The 24,225-nt window shown below is 47.5% G+C and overlaps 1 protein-coding gene across 7 annotated transcripts in view; it reads left to right on the top strand.

Annotated features, from left to right (window-relative positions):
- Positions 1–22,352, top strand: part of LOC106567065 (retinoic acid receptor gamma-A) — a 72,096-nt gene extending 49,744 nt beyond the window's left edge. For 4 of the 7 annotated variants that reach the window (XM_014135913.3, XM_082960111.1, XM_082960113.1 and 1 more), the window contains 7 exons: positions 13,442–13,590; positions 13,973–14,123; positions 15,176–15,336; positions 18,019–18,195; positions 18,526–18,730; positions 19,060–19,218; positions 19,454–22,352. In XM_014135913.3, the coding sequence (XP_013991388.1) occupies positions 13,442–13,590; positions 13,973–14,123; positions 15,176–15,336; positions 18,019–18,195; positions 18,526–18,730; positions 19,060–19,218; positions 19,454–19,827 (1,376 nt within the window). In that variant the 3' untranslated portion in view covers positions 19,828–22,352. Of the gene's footprint in view, positions 1–13,441; positions 13,591–13,972; positions 14,124–15,172; positions 15,337–18,018; positions 18,196–18,525; positions 18,731–19,059; positions 19,219–19,453 lie in introns of all 7 variants that reach the window. The other 3 variants (XM_014135916.3, XM_014135919.3, XM_014135917.3) reach the window with 2 other exon arrangements.
- Positions 22,353–24,225: the final 1,873 nt, after the last annotated feature.

Here is a 24,225-nt window from a genome sequence, read left to right as displayed (position 1 = left end):
CAAACAGCATGGTTGGTTGGTGGGCACAAAGGAAGTGTCTCTCGCTGCCACCAATCCCTGTTGGCATTGTGCTTGTTTACTGTTAGCAGTGTTTGCCTGCGAGGCACTTTCCCCACTCTGCTGAGGCGTGGGCAATGGGCTTCCGGGCTGCTGTGTGTGTGTGTGTGCTTGCGTGCAACTGTGTGTGTGTGTTTGTCCGTCTGGAACCATGTGTGAGCTCAGTGTGAAGGGAGAGGTTCTGTTACCAGCGTGTTATTGACTGACGGCTTGGCTCCACCGTTGCTAGGGCCCACTGTTATGAGAGGCTCAGGCCAGACACGGAGAGAATGAGAGCGAGAGGAGATGGAGGGAGAGTCCACTCTGTGTGAATGGGTTGTGTTTACGCAGCAGACACACACTGGTTAGAATGTATTTATTCCCATTATCTTAGCAGAGTGTTGGAGAGAGACTGGGGCTTTGGTTGGGCTGGACTGGGGAGGGGCACCCCAGGTACTGTGCCATATAGCCACTCTGCCAGGTACTGTGCCATATAGCCACTCTGCCAGGTACTGTGCCATATAGCCACTCTGCCAGGTACTGAGCCATATAGCCACTCTGCCAGGTACTGAGCCATATAGCCACTCTGCCAGGTACTGAGCCATATAGCCACTCTGCCAGGTACTGAGCCATATAGCTACTCTGCCAGGTACTGTGCCATATAGCCACTCTGCCAGGTACTGAGCCATATAGCCACTCTGCCAGGTACTGAGCCATATAGCCACTCTGCCAGGTACTGAGCCATATAGCCACTCTGCCAGGTACTGTGCCATATAGCCACTCTGCCATCTCTGCGGGTGTGTGTGTGTGTGTTTTGGAAGTATGGTCACTGATGAAGAACGGCCATGTGTTTTCATGCGTATCTGCGTTAAAAAGGTGTGCCTTTCAGTACTTCAGAAGGCATGTGCTCGTGTGCGTACGTGTGCGTTGGTGTGTGTGCGTGTGCATGCGTGCTTGCGTGTGTATCTGTGTGTGTGCCTTGGCCCAGTACCACAGCCCAGTCTCTGCGGGCCCCTAGGAACTCTGTCTGTGTCTGTCAGTTTGAAGCCAACAACAGAACTTCACCCCCCCCCACACACATACTCTTCACGTGACCTGGCTCAATCCTCTCACTCCTCTCCTGGAAACATCCATCTTTTTGAATGGAAGTGTGCTGTAGTGCTGTAGTCAGCTTGTCAACAAGTGGCTATCAGACAGCTAGCTTTCACTTTGGAGTTGTAAACCGGATTTACGCTCTATTTAGGAAAGCTGTGTTGGTTCAAAATAAAAAGATATTGTGGTTCAACTTGTTAATGGGGCAGTTCTTCGTCTCAAGGTGACTCACTGGTGTTACTTAAGGTAGCCTGGTCCCAGATCTGTTTTGTGCTGTTTAGCCAACTCGTGTTCTATGGTCTTATCACTGGCTACACAGCACAAACTGATCTGAGACCTGACTAGATCAAAAGGGGACTTATTTTACTTTTAACCAGTGGACCTGTGCAGACAGAGTGAGGTGTTGTCAGCTCTATCATCATGTAGAGTCATTGTCTGAATCTAGCCACCCGTAGTGAACGTTGGGCAACCCCTTCCCTTAGTCAGTTGGTTGCCAAGTTAAAGTGAAAAGTATGAGCCACACGTACACAAACACGTCATTTCTCTATTTTCTGTTGCTCAAAACAGAAGTTTCTCAGGCTGTGTTTTGCCATCTGAAGTGACTGGTGACTGGTGCCAGGATCAGTCAGGCCAACTGCATGCAGGGGAAAGTCAAAACACTACTTAGGTTGCGTCTTAAATGGCACCCTATTCCCTATATAGTGTAATACTTTTGGCTAGGGCCCATAGGCCTGCCATAGGGGCCCTGGTTAAACGTAGTGCACTATATAGGGAACAGGGTGCCATTTAAGACGCACATTTATTCTCAGTACCAAAACGTACAGATTGCTACCACTCTCTCTCTCTCAAACACAAATCATGTTGACAGCAGTCTCTCTCTGTCTTTGACAGCAGCAGTTTTAGTCAGACAGAGACAAAAAAGATACATACACAACTGGTAAAAAGTATTAGAATACCTAAACATTCAAGGGTTTTCTTTATTTTTACTATTTTCTACATTGTAGAATAATAGTGAAGACATCAAAACTATGAAATAACACATGTAGAATAATGTAGTAACCAAAAAAGTGTTAAACAAATCAAAAATATATTTTATATTTGAGATTCTTCAAAGTTGCCACCCTTTGCCTTGATGACAGCTTTGCACACTCTTGGCATTCTCTCAACCAGATTCATGAGGTAATCACCTGGAATGCATTTCAATTAACAGGTGTGCCTTCTTCAAAGTTAATTTGTGGAATTTCTTTCCTTCTTAATGTGTTTGAGCCAATCAGTTGTGTTGTGACATGGTAGGGGTGGTATACAGAAGATTGCCCTATTTGGTAAAATATCAAGTCCATATTATGGCAAGAACAGCTCAAATAAGCAAAGAGAAACGACAGTCCATAACACTTTTTTGGTTACTACATGATTCCATATGTGTTATTTCATAGTTTTGAGGTCTTCACTATTATTATACAATGTAGAAAATAGTAAAAAAATAAAGAAAATCCCTTGAATGAGTAGGTGTTATAAAGCTTTAGACCGGTACTGTATGTACTGATAATCTGGACTAAGAAGAGTGTAAAGTCACTCTGTATACGAGCGTCTGCTCAATGACCAAAAATGTCATTGTAATGTAAGCAGACCTGTTAGAGTAGCGTGGTTCCAGATCTGTTTGTGCTGTATAGCCCAACTCCTATAGTATGACAGTGTCCTCAGGAGATCCGATCCAACTCCTATAGTATGACAGTGACCTCAGGAGATCCGATCCAACTCCTATAGTATGACAGTGACCTCAGGAGATCGCAAGACCTACCCCAAACAGGACAGGGTTTCTGAAATGTAGTCGGTCGTGGTGGAGTCATGAGTAGTACTGTTGTTGTTTACATTGTCCTCTTTTTCCCTCACGTCCTGCCACGATTGGCTACTTCTACTTTTCAGGTTTCTATTGTTGTGTGGAGGAAGCAATAGCAATCGAATAAGCTGCAGTAGCACTAGCTGCAGTGGCCCAGACAGACAGACAGACAGACAGACAGACAGACAGACAGACAGACAGACAGACAGACAGACAGACAGACAGACAGACAGACAGACAGACAGACAGACAGACAGACAGACAGACAGACAGACAGACAGACAGACAGACAGACAGACAGACAGACAGGTGAGAGGTAGCACTACAGGTGGTGAGAGGAAGGCTAGGAGGACAGACGACAGCCCAGGGATAAAAAATAAAAAACGGTCTGGAGACGAATGGCTCCTGTCCTCACCACATGGTGGGTTCAAATAATATTTGTTTCCTTCCAAACACTGTCAGTCTGTCTGAGTAATAGCTGAGGCCTGTACCACTGCCAGATCTGGGTTACTGTAGGCAGCAGTCAGTGAATAAGACTGCTCTCTTTCATGGTACTAGTGGCCAGATGAACAGTCGGCTGGTGCTCACCACAGGATGCAGGGGGAGATTATCTGCACATTTGGACTTGTCTGTCTGCTTCCTCCTGGATCTGCCTTCAGAATAGCCTGTTACACTGCATGATTACATCTGATTGATTTCTGGGACGTTCATTTTGTAAAATGCCCACTTCTGTTAGTTGCCCCCTCTTCTCTTCGGCCCTCTCCTCCGCAGGTCTTTCTTTAGGCAGCCTCGGGGGCTTGAAGGGGGCCGCTGGTGGTGGTGAGTTGTACTGTTACTGTTTGAAGCTTGGTGTGGTTTGACAGGCTAGTCTTGTGGTGTGATGCAGGAAAGGAAAGGGAGTTACTCTGTGCCAAATGTTAGTTGTTGGCTGTTGGCTTGGCTGGCTCCACCAGGCCCAGAAATCAAAAGTGTCTTTTATGAGGTGTTGTAAAGATGAAAGGCTGGTTTGAAGGAGTGTGCTGCTCTGCCCCTGTCTCAGACTGAAACGCCACGGGGACACAAGCAGTTACCAGTCCCACCTGCTGCCTGCCTGCCTTCCTGCTCTGGTTTGGGCTGCCCACTTTGTCTGGAAGTTTGACGTTTCAACGTTTATTTTACAGGATACAGCAGGTGTAAAACAGTACAGTGAAATCTGTCCCAAACAATGCAGTATTTAATATCAAGGTAAGAGGGAATAATATCAATAAAATAAAATGAGTAATAGGAAGAACCATAGAACGTAAACTACTGTATATGCAGGGTCAGTACCAGGAGCATAGTTACAATCTGCAGGTACCCATACAACATTATAGAACTCACAACTTCAGGTCTACAAGTCAGAAAACCCACTTATGCAATATTTGCATTTGTGGAACGGGGACCGATGATTCTTCATGTACATGGCAATGCCATAGAGTGCTTTTCTCTCTGTCTTTATCTCTCTCTCTCTCTCAGACAGTGTGCGTACACACATATGTCTGCGTATGTGTTTCGTGACTTGGTGCTGGTTATGACAGCGGGGTGAAAATTCCTGTGGGGTGGGTTAAGTTGGTGGGTTCTCTGCTCTGTCTATCTACATTGGTGTGTTTCCTCTCCTCTTCCCCCCTCTCCCTCCCTTCCTCTCCCTCTCCACTCCTCTCCCTCTCCTTCTTCTCCTCTCCCTCTCCTCCTCTCCTCTCCCTCCTCTCCCTTCCTCTCACTCTACTCTCCCTCTTCTCTCCTCTCCTCTCCCTCCTCCCCTCCTCTCCATCTCATTCCTCTTCTCTCCATCTCTTCCTCTCCTCTCCCCTTCTCCGTCTCCTCTCCCCCTCCCCTGTCCTCCCCTCCACCACCTCTCCCTCTCCTTCCTCTTCTCTTCCTCTCCTCCCATCCTCTCCCTCTCCTTCCTCTCCTCCTGTCCTTCCTCTCATCTCCTCTTCATCTCATCCCCTCATCTCCTCTCCTCCTTTCCTCTCCTCTGAGTGCTGAACCAGTCCATCTCCAGTTTTATTTATCACAGGCCTCAAAGGGTCCCTTTAAGACAAGCTGTAAAGGGACACTTTCCCAGTTGAATGGTATACAGTGATTCAAGAGAGCTTACAGCAATAAACCTTGAACAGTAAAGTCATCAGAATTATTGGCAACGTTTCAACCTATCTTGACCACAGGGGTATAGAGCTGATAGTGCCAGTAGAATGAAGAGTTTAGCTTAGGGTTGGTACATGAGCTGTCAACCCATATAAAAAGCCATGACACCACAAAGGGAGATGATAAAGAACTGCATCAGAGCCTCCGGAAGAAGGGAGTGCGACATAAAGAGGAAGGAAACGTGTATGGTGCTGAAGGGCCTTACACAAGAGGGGTGGCAGGAAGAGGTGGAGAGAGAGAGAGAGAGAGAGAGAGAGAGAGAGAGAGAGAGAGAGAGAGAGAGAGAGAGAGAGAGGTGGCACTATACTGGCACTACAAACAATGGAGGAATGCCACACTCTCTGTCCCCTATGTTGTGGCACAGGCTAGTTATGGTGATATAGTGGAGTAGTAGAAACACCCATCAAAAGTTGGAGCATACCTGTCTTTTTGTCTGTAGTGCAGTATTAAAGTTCCTGTAGGGCCACAGCCTGTGCCATTGGGTTAGGTGCCAGGGGCTCTGCCCAGTGGGCCAGCTTACCTTTCAGCCCCACTGTTCCACAACCTCTTCTCAATCTGGTGCCCTTCTGTCAGTCTGTCAGGCCACCCTGTCTAGTCTACACAGACACGAGGCACAACTGTCCGTCGCTCCCTCACACACTGTCTCACACACTGTCTCACACACACACATGCACAGTACACCCTTACGGGAAAAAAAACAGAAACACGTTTTCTTGTAGTCACATGTTCCATTTCATGTGAAGTCATGTGATTTTCCACATGTGAAATCATGTGGTTTTTCTGTAAGGGCACACACACACACACAGCGTTCAGACAGTCTCGGCCAATCTCATCTCACTCTCTAGCCTGTGACAGTAACGTGCAAGGAAAATAAAAGACAGCTGTTTAATGAAGTTGGAGATGTCTACAGTGAACACGACCAATACAAAGAGCGATGTACAGCGTTACAACTACCACATACTAGCACCGCGGCACATCAGAGCAGTACAGTGTGTGGAAGACGAGAGCAGAGGAGTGTAGTCTGCCGAGACTGGGCAGAGCCACTGTCCACAGTTCTATTCGCATACAGGCTAGCACACACACACACACACACACACACACACACACACACACACACACACACACACACACACACACACACATTAGTCACATACGCACACACTCTCACTCACTCACATGCCAAGACTCCCTGGAACAGTGTCCCAGTGAAGATTGAATCATACCCACAGTCACGTAGACCACATCTACAGGCAGCCTATTGTGAAAGAAAAGTTGTTCCTCTGCCAGGGTGTCATATGCTAGCCTAGCCGCTCGGTTAAAAAAGAGGCTTGTGCAACAGCACAAAACGCCTGAGGCACTAGAGCTGGGCGATATGGACAGAAATTCATACCAGGATTATGAGAAATAGAATGATATGTTTATGACGTTCATTTGCACCAGTTAAGCTACTTTGGTATATTACCCTACCCTTACAACTAACACTACTGCTAGGAATGTTGTAACTGTCAAACGTACCGTCAGCAATACAGACTTATTTCATTTCTCACTTATCGTCATTATTGATACCAGTTCACTGCCCTCGATAAATGGTTGGCGCGGTCAGTGTTGATCATTTCCGGTGTTGATCATTTCCAGTCATGCCTTTGCTCTGCTCACAATTCAATTGTTATTACACCCACTCTCCTCTTCACTCCACTCCTCTCCACTCCTCTCCACTCCTCCCCTCTCCACTCCTCTCCACTCCTCTCCACTCCTCTCCACTCCTCTCCTCTCCACTCCTCCCCTCTCCACTCTACTCCTCTCCACTCCTCCCCTCTCCACTCTACTCCTCTCCACTCCTCCCCTCTCCACTCCACTCTACTCCTCTCCACTCCTCCCCTCTCCACTCCACTCCTCTCCACTCCTCCCCTCTCCACTCCACTCCTCTCCACTCCACTCCTCCCCTCTCCACTCCACTCCTCCCCACTCCACTCCTCTCCACTCCACCCCTCTCCACTCCTCTCCACTCCACCCCTCTCCACTCCTCCCCTCTCCACTCCTCCTCTCTCCGCTCCTCTCCACTCCTCCCCTCCCCTCTCCACCCCTCCTCTCCTCTCCTCCCCTCCCCTCTCCACCCCTCCTCTCCACTCCTCCCCTCCCCTCTCCACCTCTCCTCTCCTCCCCTCTCCACCCCTCCTCTCCTCTCCTCTCCTCCCCTCCCCTCTCCACCCCTCCTCTCCTCTCCTCTCCCCTCCCCTCTCCACCCCTCCTCTCCACTCCTCCCCTCCCCTCTCCACCTCTCCTCTCCTCTCCTCTCCTCCCCTCTCCACCCCTCCTCTCCTCTCCTCTCCTCCCCTCCCCTCTCCACCCCTCCTCTCCTCTCCTCTCCACTCCTCCCCTCCCCTCTCCACCTCTCCTCTCCTCTCCACTCCTCCCCTCTCCACCTCTCCCCTCCTCTCCTCTCCTCTCCTCCCCTCCCCTCTCCACCCCTCCTCTCCTCTCCTCTCCTCTCCTCTCCTCTCCTCTCCTCTCCTCTCCTCTCCTCTCCTCTCCTCTCCTCTCTAGAGAAGCCAAAACCCCAGACAGGTTTCGAAAATCTCCAGAAAGCCCCTTCTCTTTTGTTCTCTGTTTGTCCTCCCTTCGTTCTCTCCTTCTTATATTGGATCGGTTCAACGTCAGGGGAAGTCAATTGGCCCAGTTGACGTTGACCTAGAATTGAATGTAAATGACCTTCAGCTAAACGGCTATTTCTGTCTAGTGCACTTACATTTCACGTCTAATGAGGTGCAGTGATAGGATGTTACTGATGTAACTCCGCAGATGGAGGGGTGTGTGTGTACGTGCATGCTTGTGTGTGTGTGTGCACTGTGCACGCGTGTCCGTGTGCCTACGTGTGTGTGTGTGCATGTGTGTGTGTGTGTGAGACTGGGGATTAGTGTAGGCCAGGGCAGTGCAGCTGGGCCACTTGTGTACAGAGGCCATTGAAAGAGAGGGATTAGAGGTAAACTGATACTTAGCAGGAAATGAGCAGTGGCTACTCATAACTCAACTATACCCTCCTCTCTTCTCCTCCCCTCTGTCACCCCTTACACATAGCCCCCACCCACTACCTACCACCCACCTCTCGTCCATCACCAGCCTGCAGCCCTCCAGAGGGGGATTGTCATGCAAATTGAGGTCCAGGCTTCAGAACTGATAAGAGGGCCTCTCATTTCAGAGGCATTTGTTTTCTAAACAGAGATGAGCTGGGTTTGGGGGGACAGGGGTAGACATGAAAAGACAGGGGAAGGGGCTCAGGGGGATTGATCATTATTGTGGGCCTGCTTTCTTGGGGTGGGGTAAATGTGGAGCGGTATTTGGATAGGAGTGTGTGTGGTGTGTGTGTGGTGTGTGTGTGTGTGTGTGTGTGTGGTGTGTGTGTGTGTGTGTGTGTGTGTGTGTGTGTGTGTGTGTGTGTGTGTGTGTGTGTGTGTGTGTGTGTGTGTGTGTGTGTGTGTGTGTGTGTGTGTGTGTGTGTGTGTGTGTGAAAGAACAGGAGTCGTATTCTGTTTTACCACGGCAGCAACCAGTTCCTTCTCTGTCCTAGTTTATCTTTCTCTCTCTTACTTCATCCCCCTTCTCTATCTCTCTCGCTGCCCCCCCTCTCTTTCTCTTGTTCCACCTCTCCGCCACTCAGACAGTGTCAGTCAGTAACAGACCGTATCCATTTCTAGACCCCACAGAGGAGTTGTCCTTTTCAAAGGATGGCCCCAGAGTCTTGTTTACTGCTGTTATTATTACATGAACACACAAGTTCCCGGCACGTTCACCGCGGTTCCACTCGTTCCCTGTGTTTGATACATTCAGGGCCACGAGGATAGCTGCAGCTGCACTGCTGCAGAAACAATGTGCATACCCAATGGCACCCTATTCCCTATTTAGTGCACGGCATTTGACCTCAGCCCATTTCTGGCCTGGATCAAGAGTACTGCACTATATAGGGAATATGGGTCCAGACACAGTCATTTCTTTTCAAGTGGTTAGAGTAGAGGGTGATTTGTTACTTTAGAATTGGGATTATTCCTCTAACAGATTTAACAGATTTACCTCAAGCTGTTTCTGAGAAGGAGTAGTAGTAGTGGCAATAGTAGCAGTAGCAGTAGTAGTAGTAGTAGTAGTAGTAGTAGTAGTGGCAGTAGTAACAGTAGTAACAGTAGCAGAGTTACAGCAGCAGTAGCAGTAGCAGTAGTAACAGTAGCAGAGTTACAGTAGCAGTAGCAGTAGTAACAGTAGCAGAGTTACAGTAGCAGAGTTACAGTGGCAGCAGTAGCAGTAGTAACAGTAGCAGAGTTGCAGTAGTAACAGTAGCAGAGTTACAGTGGCAGCAGCAGTAGCAGTAGTAACAGTAGCAGAGTTACAGTGGCAGCAGCAGTAGCAGTAGTAACAGTAGCAGAGTTACAGTAGCAGCAGCAGCAGCAGTAGCAGATTTACAGTAGCAGTAGTAACAGTAGCAGAGTTACAGTGGCAGCAGCAGTAGTAACAGTAGCAGAGTTACAGTGGCAGCAGCAGTAGTAACAGTAGCAGAGTTACAGTGGCAGTAGCAGTAGTAACAGTAGCAGAGTTACAGTGGCAGCAGCAGTAGCAGTAGTAACAGTAGCAGAGTTACAGTAGCAGTAGTAACAGTAGCAGAGTTACAGTGGCAGCAGCAGTAGTAACAGTAGCAGAGTTACAGTGGCATCAGCAGTAGCAGTAGTAACAGTAGCAGAGTTACAGTGGCAGCAGCAGTAGTAACAGTAGCAGAGTTACAGTGGCAGTTAGTAGTAGTAACAGTAGCAGAGTTACAGTAGCAGAGTTACAGTGGCAGCAGCAGTAGTAACAGTAGCAGAGTTACAGTGGCAGTAGTAGTAGTAACAGTAGCAGAGTTACAGTAGCAGTAGTAACAGTAGCAGAGTTACAGTGGCAGCAGCAGTAGTAACAGTAGCAGAGTTACAGTAGCAGTAGTAACAGTAGGAGAGTTACAGTGGCAGTAGCAGTAGTAACAGTAGCAGAGTTACAGTGGCAGTAGCAGTAGTAACAGTAGCAGAGTTACAGTGGCAGCAGCAGTAGCAGTAGCAGTAGTAACAGTAGCAGAGTTACAGTGGCAGCAGCAGTAGTAACAGTAGCAGTAGTAGCAGTAGCAGTAGCAGTAGTAACAGTAGCAGAGTTACAGTGGCAGTAGCAGTAGTAACAGTAGCAGAGTTACAGTAGCAGTAGTAACAGTAGCAGAGTTACAGTGGCAGTAGCAGTAGCAGTAGTAACAGTAGCAGAGTTACAGTGGCAGCAGCAGTAGCAGTAGTAACAGTAGCAGAGTTACAGTGGCAGCAGCAGTAGCAGTAGTAACAGTAGCAGAGTTACAGTAGCAGCAGCAGTAGTAACAGTAGCATAGTTACAGTAGCAGTAGTAACAGTAGCAGAGTTACAGCAGCAGTAGCAGTAGTAACAGTAGCAGAGTTACAGTGGCAGCAGCAGTAGCAGTAGTAACAGTAGCAGAGTTACAGTGGCAGCAGCAGTAGCAGTAGTAACAGTAGCAGAGTTACAGTGGCAGCAGCAGTAGTAACAGTAGCAGTAGTAGCAGTAGCAGTAGCAGTAGTAACAGTAGCAGAGTTACAGTGGCAGTAGCAGTAGTAACAGTAGCAGAGTTACAGTAGCAGTAGTAACAGTAGCAGAGTTACAGCAGCAGTAGCAGTAGTAACAGTAGCAGAGTTACAGCAGCAGTAGCAGTAGTAACAGTAGCAGAGTTACAGTAGCAGTAGCAGTAGTAACAGTAGCAGAGTTACAGCAGCAGTAGCAGTAGTAACAGTAGCAGAGTTACAGTAGCAGTAGCAGTAGTAACAGTAGCAGAGTTACAGTAGCAGTAGCAGCAGTAGCAGTAGTAACAGTAGCAGAGTTACAGTGGCAGTAGCAGTAGTAACAGTAGCAGAGTTACAGTAGCAGTAGTAACAGTAGCAGAGTTACAGTAGCAGTAGCAGTAGTAACAGTAGCAGAGTTACAGTGGCAGTAGCAGTAGCAGTAGTAACAGTAGAAGAGTTACAGTAGCAGTAGCAGTAGTAACAGTAGCAGAGTTACAGTGGCAGCAGCAGTAGTAACAGTAGCAGAGTTACAGTAGCAGTAGCAGTAGTAACAGTAGCAGAGTTACAGTGGCAGTAGCAGTAGCAGTAGTAACAGTAGCAGAGTAGCAGTAGCAGTAGTAACAGTAACAGTAGCAGAGTTACAGCAGCAGTAGCAGTAGTAACAGTAGCAGAGTTACAGTAGCAGTAGTAACAGTAGCAGAGTTACAGTAGCAGTAGTAACAGTAGCAGAGTTACAGTGGCAGCAGCAGTAGTAACAGTAGCAGAGTTACAGTAGCAGTAGTAACAGTAGCAGAGTTACAGTAGCAGTAGCAGTAGTAACAGTAGCATAGTTACAGTGGCAGCAGCAGCAGCAGTAGTAACAGTAGCAGAGTTACAGTGGCAGCAGCAGCAGCAGTAGTAACAGTAGCAGAGTTACAGTGGCAGCAGCAGTAGTAACAGTAGCAGAGTTACAGTGGCAGCAGCAGTAGTAACAGTAGCAGAGTTACAGTGGCAGCAGCAGTAGTAACAGTAGCAGAGTTACAGTAGCAGTAGTAACAGTAGCAGAGTTACAGTGGCAGCAGCAGCAGTAGTAACAGTAGCAGAGTTACAGTGGCAGCAGCAGTAGTAACAGTAGCAGAGTTACAGTGGCAGCAGCAGTAGCAGTAGCAGTAGTAACAGCCGTAGCAGTAATGGTCATCTTGGTATCGAACAAGGCTAGCCCTGAGCGGCAACAACTGTGTCCTCCTCCCACCCCCTCCCTTTTCTGTCCCCTGGCTTTCTCTGGGGTTTAAAAAAAAAATCGAAGTCCTCCTTTTATACCCCTTTTCTTCTTCTTTTTGAAGTCCCCACTCTCGTAAAAAGGCAAGCTGGTGGTTTGGCCTGAGCCCAGGGTATGAGGGAAAGGAGGAGAGGAGGAAAGGGGGACTGGAGGAGGGGGGATTGTAGGTTAAGTTTAAGCTAGCCCTGTGGTTTCCATTGAAGGTGCTAGGGGAAGGCGGGGGGCAGTAAAAGTTAGAATTCTAGAGCCTCCCTGTTTTTATTTTATGATTGGCGCTGCTTTTTTTCACGGGCCTTGGTCTACAGCTGCTGGTGTGAATAGCTTGCCCAAGGTGACTGGATCCTAATAAAGGCCTGGCCAGCAGGGATGGGGCCTCCAGCCCAGCCATCAGACTATCTTTATAGACCAGCTTATAAGTCTGGGCCTCTATTAAACCCTGACAGGGCCAAGCTGAGGAATTTAGGGCCAGGAAACAAGAGGAATATAGGGTTTGTTTGTCAGGGGGTGGTGGAGTTTGGAGGCTGGAGCTGGAGTGTTGACGTTTGAGGGGTGACCAGGGGTGAATGTTGAAAGAAGTGGTGTTGGGGGGGGGATCAACATGTGTGTGCCTGTTACTGAGAGTGTGCAGTGTCTGTGTGTTTGTCAGTGTGTGTGTGTGTGTGGCAGTGTCGTCATGTGTGTTGGCGTGTCCGTGTGTGTGCGTGCGTGCGTGTGTGTCTCTCTTGGGAAGTATGGAATCCAGACGTGGTGTAGCTCACTGCCCAAAGGAGCTTATTTCGAACATAATTATGTTTAATTTAGCGTAGGAGCATGTGACTCAAGGTACAACTGTGGCGTCAGTGGATATGGCAGTCAGCATGTGGGACTGGGCTTGAGTCTGCAGTCTGCAGCAATGGGAGGGGCAGACCGAAGCAGACACCAGTTGTGCATGGACATTTTGGTCTCTCGTCTTCCTATACCTTAGCTACCTTGTGGGGTGTGTGGCAGATTTCTCCTGAGGCAAGTGGATGCCAGTCTCAGTGAGTCAGTCACTGTGGAATGAGGGATCCACAGCCCCGCCCATTCAGCCGCCAGGCCCTATCAGAGATCTGTCAATCCAATCAATCACACCTCCACTTATCCTCACTTATCTGCCTGTTGTAAAATTGTTTGTTTTCTTTACCTCTGTCAATTACAACCCCTTCCAACTCTAGACACTTAACTCTGATCTGTGACCTGAGGGCTCAGTGCTGCCCCCTTAGGGTGAAGGATGGTAGGTTGCACTGGGGACATGGGACTAAAAGTCATGTCTTCCATTCCGTTCTGACTGTGTCTATCTTCTCACTACCAATAGGCAGCCAAAATCTCCCTGTCTTTATTTGGTGTAGTCTAACCTAAGCATGACTGAGTGAAACTGTACAATAATGGCTCGCTAACAGCAGTATTCGACTGCAAGCAAAAATGTAACAAAATTAAACAACTCCTCCACCTCTCTTATATTCTGCAGCGGTGGAGACCCAGAGCACCAGCTCAGAGGAGATGGTTCCCAGCTCTCCCTCTCCACCTCCCCCGCCACGCATCTACAAGCCCTGCTTCGTGTGCCAGGACAAGTCCTCCGGCTATCACTACGGGGTCAGCTCCTGTGAGGGCTGCAAGGTGAGGAGGCCCCTGCTTTAGCTTCATGATCATCAGCATCATCACACACACTGACAGCACTCAAACTTAACACTGGCAGGCAGCATGCAAATGGTCTAGTTTCTAATGTCCAAAGGTATGACGTAGCTAACGCTGTAGGATAGAGCAGGTGAAAGTATTGAACACAAGATGTCGAGACACCGCCATGAGAATGTAATAGATCAAAGCCTGGATGAGGAAATCATAACAGTACAAAACGTACTAAAATGTTTCAGTTGGGAATCCCGGGATGTGATAAATGAACAGACATGAAAGATTGAAAGATAACGTGGCCGTTACAGTGTCACTCCCTCCATCGGAGTGCGTTTCATCTTCTCCTTTCCCTCTCTTCTCTCATCTCCAGGGTTTCTTCCGGCGCAGTATCCAGAAGAACATGGTGTACACCTGTCACCGAGACAAGAACTGCCAGATCAACAAGGTCACCAGGAACCGCTGCCAGTACTGCCGACTGCAGAAGTGCTTCGAGGTCGGCATGTCCAAGGAAGGTGAGAGACGTAAGAGAGGCTGGGGGATGGGGGCTACTGACCTAGGACATCCAGGCCCTGTGATACGGAAGCAGGAACGCAGGCACACACACTCATGCACAAACACACACATGGAAGTGCACACACACACTCAGAGTATATAAACAAAGCACTCAATATGCTTTTAGATAGTCGCATGGTATAGTTTGATCTAAAATGATTCACCCAGGAGGAAGTAGGAAGTGAAACGAAGAAGCAGCAGGGTAGTGATTTGGAAAGACTGGGCACAGTACCACCCTTATGACTAATCATGTTACTAAATGACTCTTCCTGCGAACCGCGTCCCAAATGACACCCTATTCCCGATATAGTGCACTGCTTTTGTCCGGTGCAAAGTAGTGCACTTTCTAGGTTACAGGGTGCCCTTAGAGACACAGACTAGGTGTTTCACCAGTCATCTCACTCTCAACACACCCTTGCCCTACCAAAACCCCTCACCTTCCGTTCACACTTTCACTTCAGTATAGTCGCTCTCTGTAAAAATAGCCTTTTTGACTTGGCTCCAACTGATCATTCTGTTATGACAAATACAAAAAACGAGAGTGATAGCAAATTCTTGGTCACAAAGAGCGCAATTTACTCAATGTGACTGTGTGTGTCTGTGAGAGAGTGTGTGCGAGGTGAGGTGAGTGGTAGGAAGGTTTGCCCATGGGACACTTATGTGGGTGTATTGTATGTGTGGGATGTGTGTTAGGACGTGGATCACATTGTCCCCCGGCTATTTCTGGATATCCTGAGAGGAAGGAAAGAATGGGAGGAGGGAGAGAGAGGGAGGAAGAGGGAGGGAGATAACAGTGAATGGAGAGATAGTGTCATCACTTTGTTTAAGTGCTGTTATGAGCTGGATTGTATAATATGGCTTACAAACTGGTTCATAACATCACCGAATTGCGGCAAGTCAGTGGGAAGCCAACAGAAATTCTCACTCGCGTGTTGTTATGTTCCTCCTTCTGCTCTTCCTCTCCTCCTCCTCCACCTCATCCTCCTCTTAATCCTCCTCCTCCTCTTCTCCTCCCTAGCAGTGCGTAACGACAGGAACAAGAAGAAGAAGGACGTGAAGGAGGAGTTGGTGCCGCCGGAGAGTTATGAGCTGAGTGGAGAACTGGAGGAGCTGGTTAACAAAGTCAGCAAGGCCCACCAAGACACCTTCCCCTCACTGCTGCAGCTGGGCAAATACCATACCGTAAGAGGCTCACACATTTGGATATTTGTCCTTTTTTCCCCTGTTAGAACATACTGGTTCACATCCCGTGTAAAGACACTAATCCACTATGAACATGCACACTTTCCCAACTCAAAAGGTCAGTTTAGGGTAAATCACATTTCTCCAAATCAAATCAAATGTCAATGGTCACATACACATATTTAGCAGATGTTATTGTGGGTGTAGCGAAATGCTTGTGTTCCTAGCTCCAACAGTGCAGTAATATCTAACAATTCACAACAATACACACAAATCTAAAAGTAAAAGAATGGAATTAAGAAATATAAATATTAGGGCAAGCAATGTCGGGAGTGGCATTGACTAAAATACAGTAGAATATAGTATATACATATGAGATGAGTAAAGCAGTATGTAAACATTATTAAAGTGACTAGTGTTCCATTATTAAAGTGACCAGTGATTCCTTGTCTATGTATATAGAGTAGCAGCCTCTAAGGTGCAGGGATGAGTAACCGGGTGGTAGCCGGCTAGTGATGGCTGTTTAACAGTCTGATGGCCTTGAGATAGAAGCTGTTTTTCAGTCTCTCGGTCCCAGCTTTGATGCACCTGTACTGACCTCACCTTCTGGATGATAACGTGGGTGAACAGGTCATGGCTCGGGTGGTTTATGTCCTTGATGATCTTTTTGGCCTTCCTGTGACATCGGGTGCTGTAAGAGTCCTGGAGGGCAGGCAGTGTGCCCCCAGTGATACGTTGGGGATACGCTCTCTGGAGAGCTGTGCGGTTGCGGGCGGTGCAGTTGCCATACCAGGCGGTGATACAGCCTGACAGGATGCTCTCAATGGTGCATCTGTAAAAGTTGGTGAGTGTTTTCGGTGACAAGCCAAATTTCTTCAGCCTCCTGAGGTTCACCACGCTGTCTGTGTGGGTGGACCATTTCAGATTGTCAGTGATGTGTACGCCGAGGAACTTGAATCTTTCCACCTTCTCCACTGTGATCCCGTCAATGTGGATAGGGGCGTGCTCCATCTGCTGTTTCCTGAAGTCCACGATCAGCACCTTAGTTTTGTTGACGTTGAGGGAGAGGTTATTTTCCTGGCACCACTCCACCAGGGCCCTCACCTCATCCCTGTAGGCTGTCTTGTCATTGTTGGTAATCAGGCCTACTACTGTTGTGTCGTCTGCAAACTTGATGATTGAGTTGGAGTTGTGCATGACCTCGCAGTCATGGGTGAACAGGGAGTACAGGAGAGGGCTGAGAACGCACCCTTGAGGGGCCCTTGTGTTGAGGATCAACGAAGTGGAGGTGTTGTTTCCTACCTTCACCACCTGGGGGCGGCCCGTCAATGAACAGCATTCTTATATAGGTATTCCTCTTGTCCAGATGGGTTAGGGCAGTGTGCAGTGTGATGGCGATTGCATGGTCTGTGGACCTATTGGGGCAGTAAGCAAATTGAAGTGGGTCTTGGGTGACAGGTAAGGTGGAGGTGATTTGGTCCTTAAATATCCTCTCAAAGCACTTCATGATGACAGAAGTGAATGTTATGAGTCGATAGTCATTTAGTTCAGTTACCTTTGCTTTCTTGGGTACAGTAACAATGGTGGACATCTTGAAGCAAGTGGGGACAACAGACTGGGAAAGGGAGAGATTTATATGTCCATAACCACTCCAGCCAGCTGGTCTGCGCATGCTCTGAGGACGCGGCTAGGGATGCCGTCTGGGCCGGCAGCCTTGCAAGGGTTAACACGCTTAAATGTCTTACTCACATCGGCCACGAAGAACGAGAGCCCACAGTCCTTGGGAGCGGGCCGCGTCGGTGGCACTGTGTTATCCTCAAAGCGGGCGAAGGTGTTAAGCTTGTCCGGAAGCAAGACGCCGGTGTCCGCGACGTGGCTGGTTTTTCCCTTTGTAGTCCGTGATTGTCTGTAGACCCTGCCACATACGTCTCGTGTCTGAGCCGTTGAACTCCAACTCCACTTTGTCTCTGTACTGATGTTTGAGAGCTTGGTACGTGATTGGTTGGTGCACTGTAAGACTGTGAGAACATTCTACCTAGTTGGTTGATGTCCAGTCAGTGGTGTTGTTATTCTACCTGAATAATATTTAAGCAATAAGGCCCGAGGGGGTGTGGTATATGGCCAATATACCACGGCTAAGGGCTGTTCTTATGGATACAGCCCTTAGCCGTGGTATAGTGGCAATATACCACAAACCCTCAAGGTGCCTTATTGCTATTATAAACATGAGCGGTAAAAATACATGTTTTGTCATAACCATGGTATACGGCTTTCGGCCAATCAGCATTCAGGGCTCGAACTACCTAGTTTATAAGGGCTCCTGAGTGGCACAGCGGTCTAAAGCACTGCATCTCAGTGCTAGAGGCATCACTACAGACCCTGGTTTGATCCCGGGCTGTATCACAACCAGCCGTGATCGGGAGTCCCATAGGGCGGCACACATTTGGCCCAGCATCGTTCGGGTTAGGGGAGGGTTTGGCCGTGGTAGGCTGTCATTGGAAAATAAGAATTTGTTCTTAACTGACTTGCCTAGTTAAATAAAGGTAAAAATATATAAATAATAACCAATAATTCTTCTACCTGATCAATGTCTAATAAGAACCCTGTCTTTTAACCCTGTCTGTGTCCCTGCTATCCCCACGCTCACTATCTCTCTCTCTTTCTGTCTCTCCCGTCCTCCAGAACTCCAGTGCAGAGCAGCGCGTGCAGCTGGACCTGGGGCTGTGGGATAAGTTCAGTGAGCTCTCCACCAAGTGCATCATCAAGATCGTGGAGTTTGCCAAGCGCCTCCCCGGCTTCACCACCCTCACCATCGCTGACCAGATCACCCTCCTCAAGTCAGCCTGCCTGGACATCCTGGTACTTACCTGGTTCTTTCTATCCCATTATCCGCTCTGTCAACGGACCCTGTTGTATTCTCTGGGACTCAGAGACGTGGCAATGTAATGATGAGGGGATACTGCCTCTCAGTGGATAGTGGCGGTGTTGCAGTGTCGTGTAGGGTCGTGCTGTATAGAGAGGGAAAGGTGAACAGATGACAACAGATTAGATTGTTGTTTAATGGACAATCGATAAAGAACATAGCCTACTATATGGTTTAGCCTTCCTGTTGTATTTTTATGTATTTATATCCTTCCCCCTCTCTTTCTCGGCCTTTCCATCTTTCCCCCCTCCCTCTTTCACCCCTAGATGTTGAGGATCTGCACGCGCTACACCCCAGAGCAGGACACCATGACTTTCTCCGACGGGCTGACCCTGAACCGGACCCAGATGCACAACGCAGGCTTCGGCCCGCTCACAGACCTGGTGTTTGCCTTCGCTGGCCAGCTGCTGCCTCTGGAGATGGACGACACAGAGACTGGCCTCCTCAGCGCCATCTCCCTCATCTCTGGAGGTACTGCACCCTGAGGGGATTAATACTATTTTACTGCTAGCCAAATACAACGTTAAGAACTAATACAGGCCAAAATGTCTTTGAGGTGTTAGGCCGCGATAACATCCTCACTCAGTTACAATACCAGTAGAAATGTGGGGATGAACTAGTTTGGTTGCGCTACACTTGACACTTTATTTACTTGTAGTTGTTACCAATGACATGATACAATTGTAATGACCTATAAATCATCAATTACATCGTTCCTATCCTAGTCTGATGGCTGTTATGTGTCCAGTTTGTCATGTGTTGTGTATCTAACTCGGTCCGCTCCCCCGTCCGTCCCTCAGACCGTATGGACCTGGAGGAGCCCCAGAAGGTGGACAAGCTGCAGGAGCCCCTGCTGGAGGCCCTGAAGATCTACGCCCGTCGCAGACGCCCCAACAAACCCCACATGTTCCCCCGCATGCTGATGAAGATCACTGACCTCAGAGGCATCAGCACCAAGGGTCAGTACTGTTATAGTACAGAACAGTACACTACAATACACTAGACCAGCAGCTAACACGCACAGTCCGAATAATACATATCGATTATGGTGGATGCAGAACATTTGAGATAGCACTTGGACGTCAGGATTACTTCCATAACGTCTGGAACATCTAGCACTATCAGCAAACGCTAAGACATCACTTTCCAGACTTGTTAACGGGAATGTTTTTTTTTCCTGTGGTGTGTGAACAGGTGCCGAGAGGGCCATCACTCTGAAGATGGAGATCCCAGGCCCCATGCCTCCTCTGATCAGAGAGATGTTAGAGAACCCAGAGGCCTTCGAGGACCAGACAGAGAGCAGTGGAGAGAGCTCCCCACCGCCTGCCCCTCCTGCCGCTCCACCAGCCTCCACCAAGCCCCCCACCACCATGAAGACTGAGGCCGAGGACGAGGAGGACAGCTGGGGGACAGAGAACGGCAGTGAGCCCTCCCCAGAGGAGGAAGATGAGGATGATTATGATGATGGGGAGGAAGAGGACAGGGGCTCGGACAGTGAGGGGGAATCCTGGGCTCTGGAGAGTAGCAGCGATGGGGATAGGAAGAGCCATGCCGGGAGGGCGCAGTGAGGAGGAGAGGCGATCACACACAAATACAGTCTGTACACTCAAATACACACACTAACTGACGTAATCATACACACGCGTATACACACACACACACACACAGACACACATACACCCACCCTACCCCTTCCTATGCTGGCCCTCCCTCGCTTTCCTCTGTATCCTCTCTATCTCCCTACTGCACATCAGTCTCTCCAAGCAGGACATGACAGGACAGCAGAGACTTACACCTAACTGTACAGACACTACAACTCAGGTTCTCTGACTCACAGGTTCCTGATAAGTAACATGCAGACACACAGAGAGACTTGCAGAGATACTATTATAAAAGAGGGATGGAGAGACGACATGATGCAACCGACTGGACTCATGACTCCTGATATAGAGAAGAGGGAAGATGGCGTGATGACAACAACAAAAAAACGGACTCTCTGACAAAAAAAAATGTCTCATTTTTTACTAGCTTTTTGTTTGTATCTACATAGAGGAATGGCCAAAACAGAAAACATGAACTGAACAATAGATTATTTCCAACGGATGCAAAGCAAAACACGTCTCTCATAAAGACAAATACAGGATGAAACCAAACTGAATATGCTAATCGATTTTTTTGCTGTTATTTGCTTTTGAATATTGTTCAATTTGTTCGTTTTTTTCTTGACTTTTCTTTCTCTTTCAATGTATTAATTAGTCCATACATATCTATATACCATTATATTTGGTTTGTTTGTAATCCTGGTTTTGTAAATGATTTCTTTAGATGAGGTTTTGTTTTTTGAGGAGTTTCCATTGGATATCCAGAGAGAGACGAATCAGAATCTGAACTGGCAGACCTCGAACTGAATCTTCTTTCCAACTTCGCCGCTGGTGTTTTTTGGGCAGTTTTGCTCGCCGTAGATGTCAATGATAATCAACTCAGTAATGTTGTGTTACAGTGACTAAAGTTGTGATTTGTGTTGTTTATCAGGGGACTAGCATTAATATATGTGCTTCCTTTCAACGCAACAAACTATGCTGTCGAATGGATAGTGTCTCAGTACCAAAGTTAGCAACTCAACACACACTGACATATAAAATTATACACACACACACACACACACACACACACTAAACTTCAACCCTATAACAGATGTGCCATTTTGGCTTTGTTTGGTAGACAGAGATTGACCGTTGGCCGTAGCACTTGGCTATGGCACTTTGATATCCTGTTTTATACAATACATCTTTATTGCCCAATATTGACAGTACAGTCAATGGCAATCTCATCTTATTCAGCAGTCATGCAATTGACGAACACGACGGAAATGTAGAGAACTATCCATCAAATGCCTGTGAAACCGAAGCACTATTTAACAACGTACACAAGCAAACACTCACTGACACATGATCAACACACACACACAGACACACGCAAGTTCAAATCAGGAACTGTTATGGACAACGACATGAAAACAGACTTCTCAGGGCTTCTTTGTTACTAAGGACCAAACCCTAGCGGCCGCCACGCTGTAGGGTGCGCTAGAAACAGGCAATATTTATGTGTGTGTATTTTTGACTCAGTCAGTCAGATCTGACCAGTTAACTCCTAGCTCTGTGTACATAGAAGATAGATGACTGTTCTACAAACGGCGTGGATGCCAGCCAGTCTGTTACCCCTTTCACACTATCATGCCAACCCAAACCAAACCAGTGCTGGCATAGATATTCTATTTTCACATTGTCCTTTCCAGCACAGTTCCAGGAACTATGGTGGGTGCATAGCCAAGCCAGCTCCGTACAGCTCAGTTTGGCTCGGCTCACTAGTGTGAAAAGCACTCATTTGTCTCAGACCAGACCTGGCCAGCAGCATTGTCAATGACCTGCCTGACCTGTGCTCTGTGCCGCTGGCATCCAAGAAACCAACTGCCTTCTCATCCAAAGCCATTACACCATCATGTCTTTGTAATGTTGTAGGATATACCCTCTCTCTAATGAAGTGGCAGGCCCATGTGTCCTCCTGTCATTTCTTCTTCTCAATCTTCTATGTTGCCAACATGTCTCAGTCAATATGTAACCAACTGTTCATAATGCAGCTGGCTACGTGTACATCCAGAGTTTTGTAAACAGTCTCGCTACGAAGATACAGTATATGAACAGGAACGCAACAGACTCCTCCCAGCGGTAGAGAAAGAGGCCTACCGTACAGTTCTCTCTGAATGTGTCCCTCCTGGTTGGTTTTGAGTGTGTGTACAGGCTTTAACATGTCTCCTCTGTCACAGTGAATGTTCTCTGTACGGTGCTGTGACGTCACACAGGATCGCGGAGAAGCAGAGCGGCGAGGTTTGATGGCCTCATTTCCTCTCGGCCTGCCCTGCCAGGCCTTCATGATGCAAACGTTGCGATTATGTTGTTTTGATGCCGGTGTTCTTCTCTGTAAAACATGGCTGTGGTATTGTCCAATCTTCTGTTCATACCAACTCTGTCATACAAAGAAAAAGCCATATGAACTGTAAGGCACAATAAATTACTTTTGTGAGATTAATAACATATTTCCTTTGAGAAATGTCTCATTCTCTTAAAAAATTTTAAGCAATTTTTTCTTATCAGTTATGACACTGATATGAATGTTTCGTAAACAACCCTTCAAATGTTTTTATTTATTTATTTCACCTTTATTTAACCAGGTAGGCAAGTTGAGAGCAAGTTCTCATTTACAATTGCGACCTGGCCAAGATAAAGCAAAGCAGTTTGACACATACAACAACACATGGAGTAAAACAAACATACAGTCAATAATATAGTCGAAAAATAAGTATATATACAAAGTGAGCAAATGAGGTGAGATAAGGGAGGTAAAGGCAAAAAAGGCCATGGTGGCGAAGTAAATACAATATAGCAAGTAAAACACTGGAATGGTAGATTTGCAGTGGAAGAAAGTGCAAAGTAGAAAGGGAAATAATGGGGTGCAAAGGAGCTAAATAAATAAATAAATACAGTACGGGAAGCGGTAGTTGTTTGGGCTAAATTATAGATGGGCAATGTACAGGTGCTTAAAGCTAGTGAGGGAGATAAGTGTTTCCAGTTTTAGAGATTTTTGTAGTTCGTTCCAGTCATTGGCAGTAGAGAACTGGAAGGAGAGGCGGCCGAAGGAGAAATTGGCTTTGGGGGTGACCAGAGAGATATACCTGCTGGAGCGCGTGCTACAGGTGGGTGCTGCTATGGTGACCAGCGAGCTGAGATAAGGGGGAACTTTACCTAGCAGGGTCTTGTAGATGACCTGGAGCCAGTGGGATTGGCGACGAGTATGAAGCGAGGGCCAGCCAACGAGAGGGTACAGGTCGCAGTGGTGGGTAGTATATGGGGCTTTGGTGACAAAACGGATGGCACTGTGATAGACTGCATCCACTTTGATGAGTAGAGTGTTGGAGGCTATTTTGTTAATGACATCGCCGAAGTCGAGGATTGGTAGGATGGTCAGTTTTACGAGGGTATGTTTGGCAGCATGAGTGAAGGATGCTTTGTTGCGAAGTAGGAAGCCAATTCTAGATTTAACTTTGGATTGGAGATGTTTGATGTGAGTCTGGAAGGAGAGTTTACAGTCTAACCAGACACCTAGGTATTTGTAGTTGTCCACATATTCTAAGTCAGAACCAAATTACCAAATGTTTTTTTGATAGCCCCCGTTCATTCACCAGCCGTGAGCCTTGCTACTGAGTCCATTTCATTAGAACTGAGCACTGCAATGACGTCGTCAACACAATGACTACCAATAGTGGGCGCTCTTGCACTTTGGGTACAGAGACCAGCCAGCCAGCAGCAGTGTCTGTACACCAGCCCTGCATATAGGATAGAACTGAGCAGGCACTAGTATTACCAGTGTGTTACAATTCATTAATGTTGCCTCCTACTGTAGGCAGATGCATACTTCCACTCCGTGTCCTTGGGACAGTGCTACAGTATACGCTGAGTGTACAAAACATTAGGAACACCTGCTCTTTCCATGACATAGACTGACCAGGTGAATCCAGGTGAAAGCTATGATCCCTTATTGATGTCACTTGTTAAATCCACTTCAATCAGTATAGATGAAGGGGAGGAAACAGGTTAAAGAAGGATTGTTAAGCCTTGAGGCAATTGAGACAATGATTGTGTATGTGTCATTCAGAGGGTGAATGGGCAAGATTTAAGTGGCTTTGAATGGGTTATGGCAGTAGATTCCAGGAGCACCGGTTTGTGTCAAGAACTGCAATGCTGCTGGGTTTTTCCCGTTTTTCACGCTCAACAGTATCCTGTGCGTTTCAAGAATGGTCCACCACCCAAAGGACATCCAGCCAACTTGACACAACTGTGGGAAGCATTGGAGTCAACATGGGCCAGCATCCATGTGTGGCAACTCAATATTAGGAAGGTCTTCTTAATGTT

The sequence above is a fragment of the Salmo salar genome, chromosome 13 (genome assembly GCF_965601325.2).
Source record: "Salmo salar chromosome 13, fSalSal1, whole genome shotgun sequence".
In the NCBI taxonomy this organism is placed as follows: Eukaryota; Metazoa; Chordata; class Actinopteri; order Salmoniformes; family Salmonidae; genus Salmo; species Salmo salar.
Note: the sequence above shows the minus strand (reverse complement) of the source record. Positions and strands in the feature narration are given on the sequence as shown.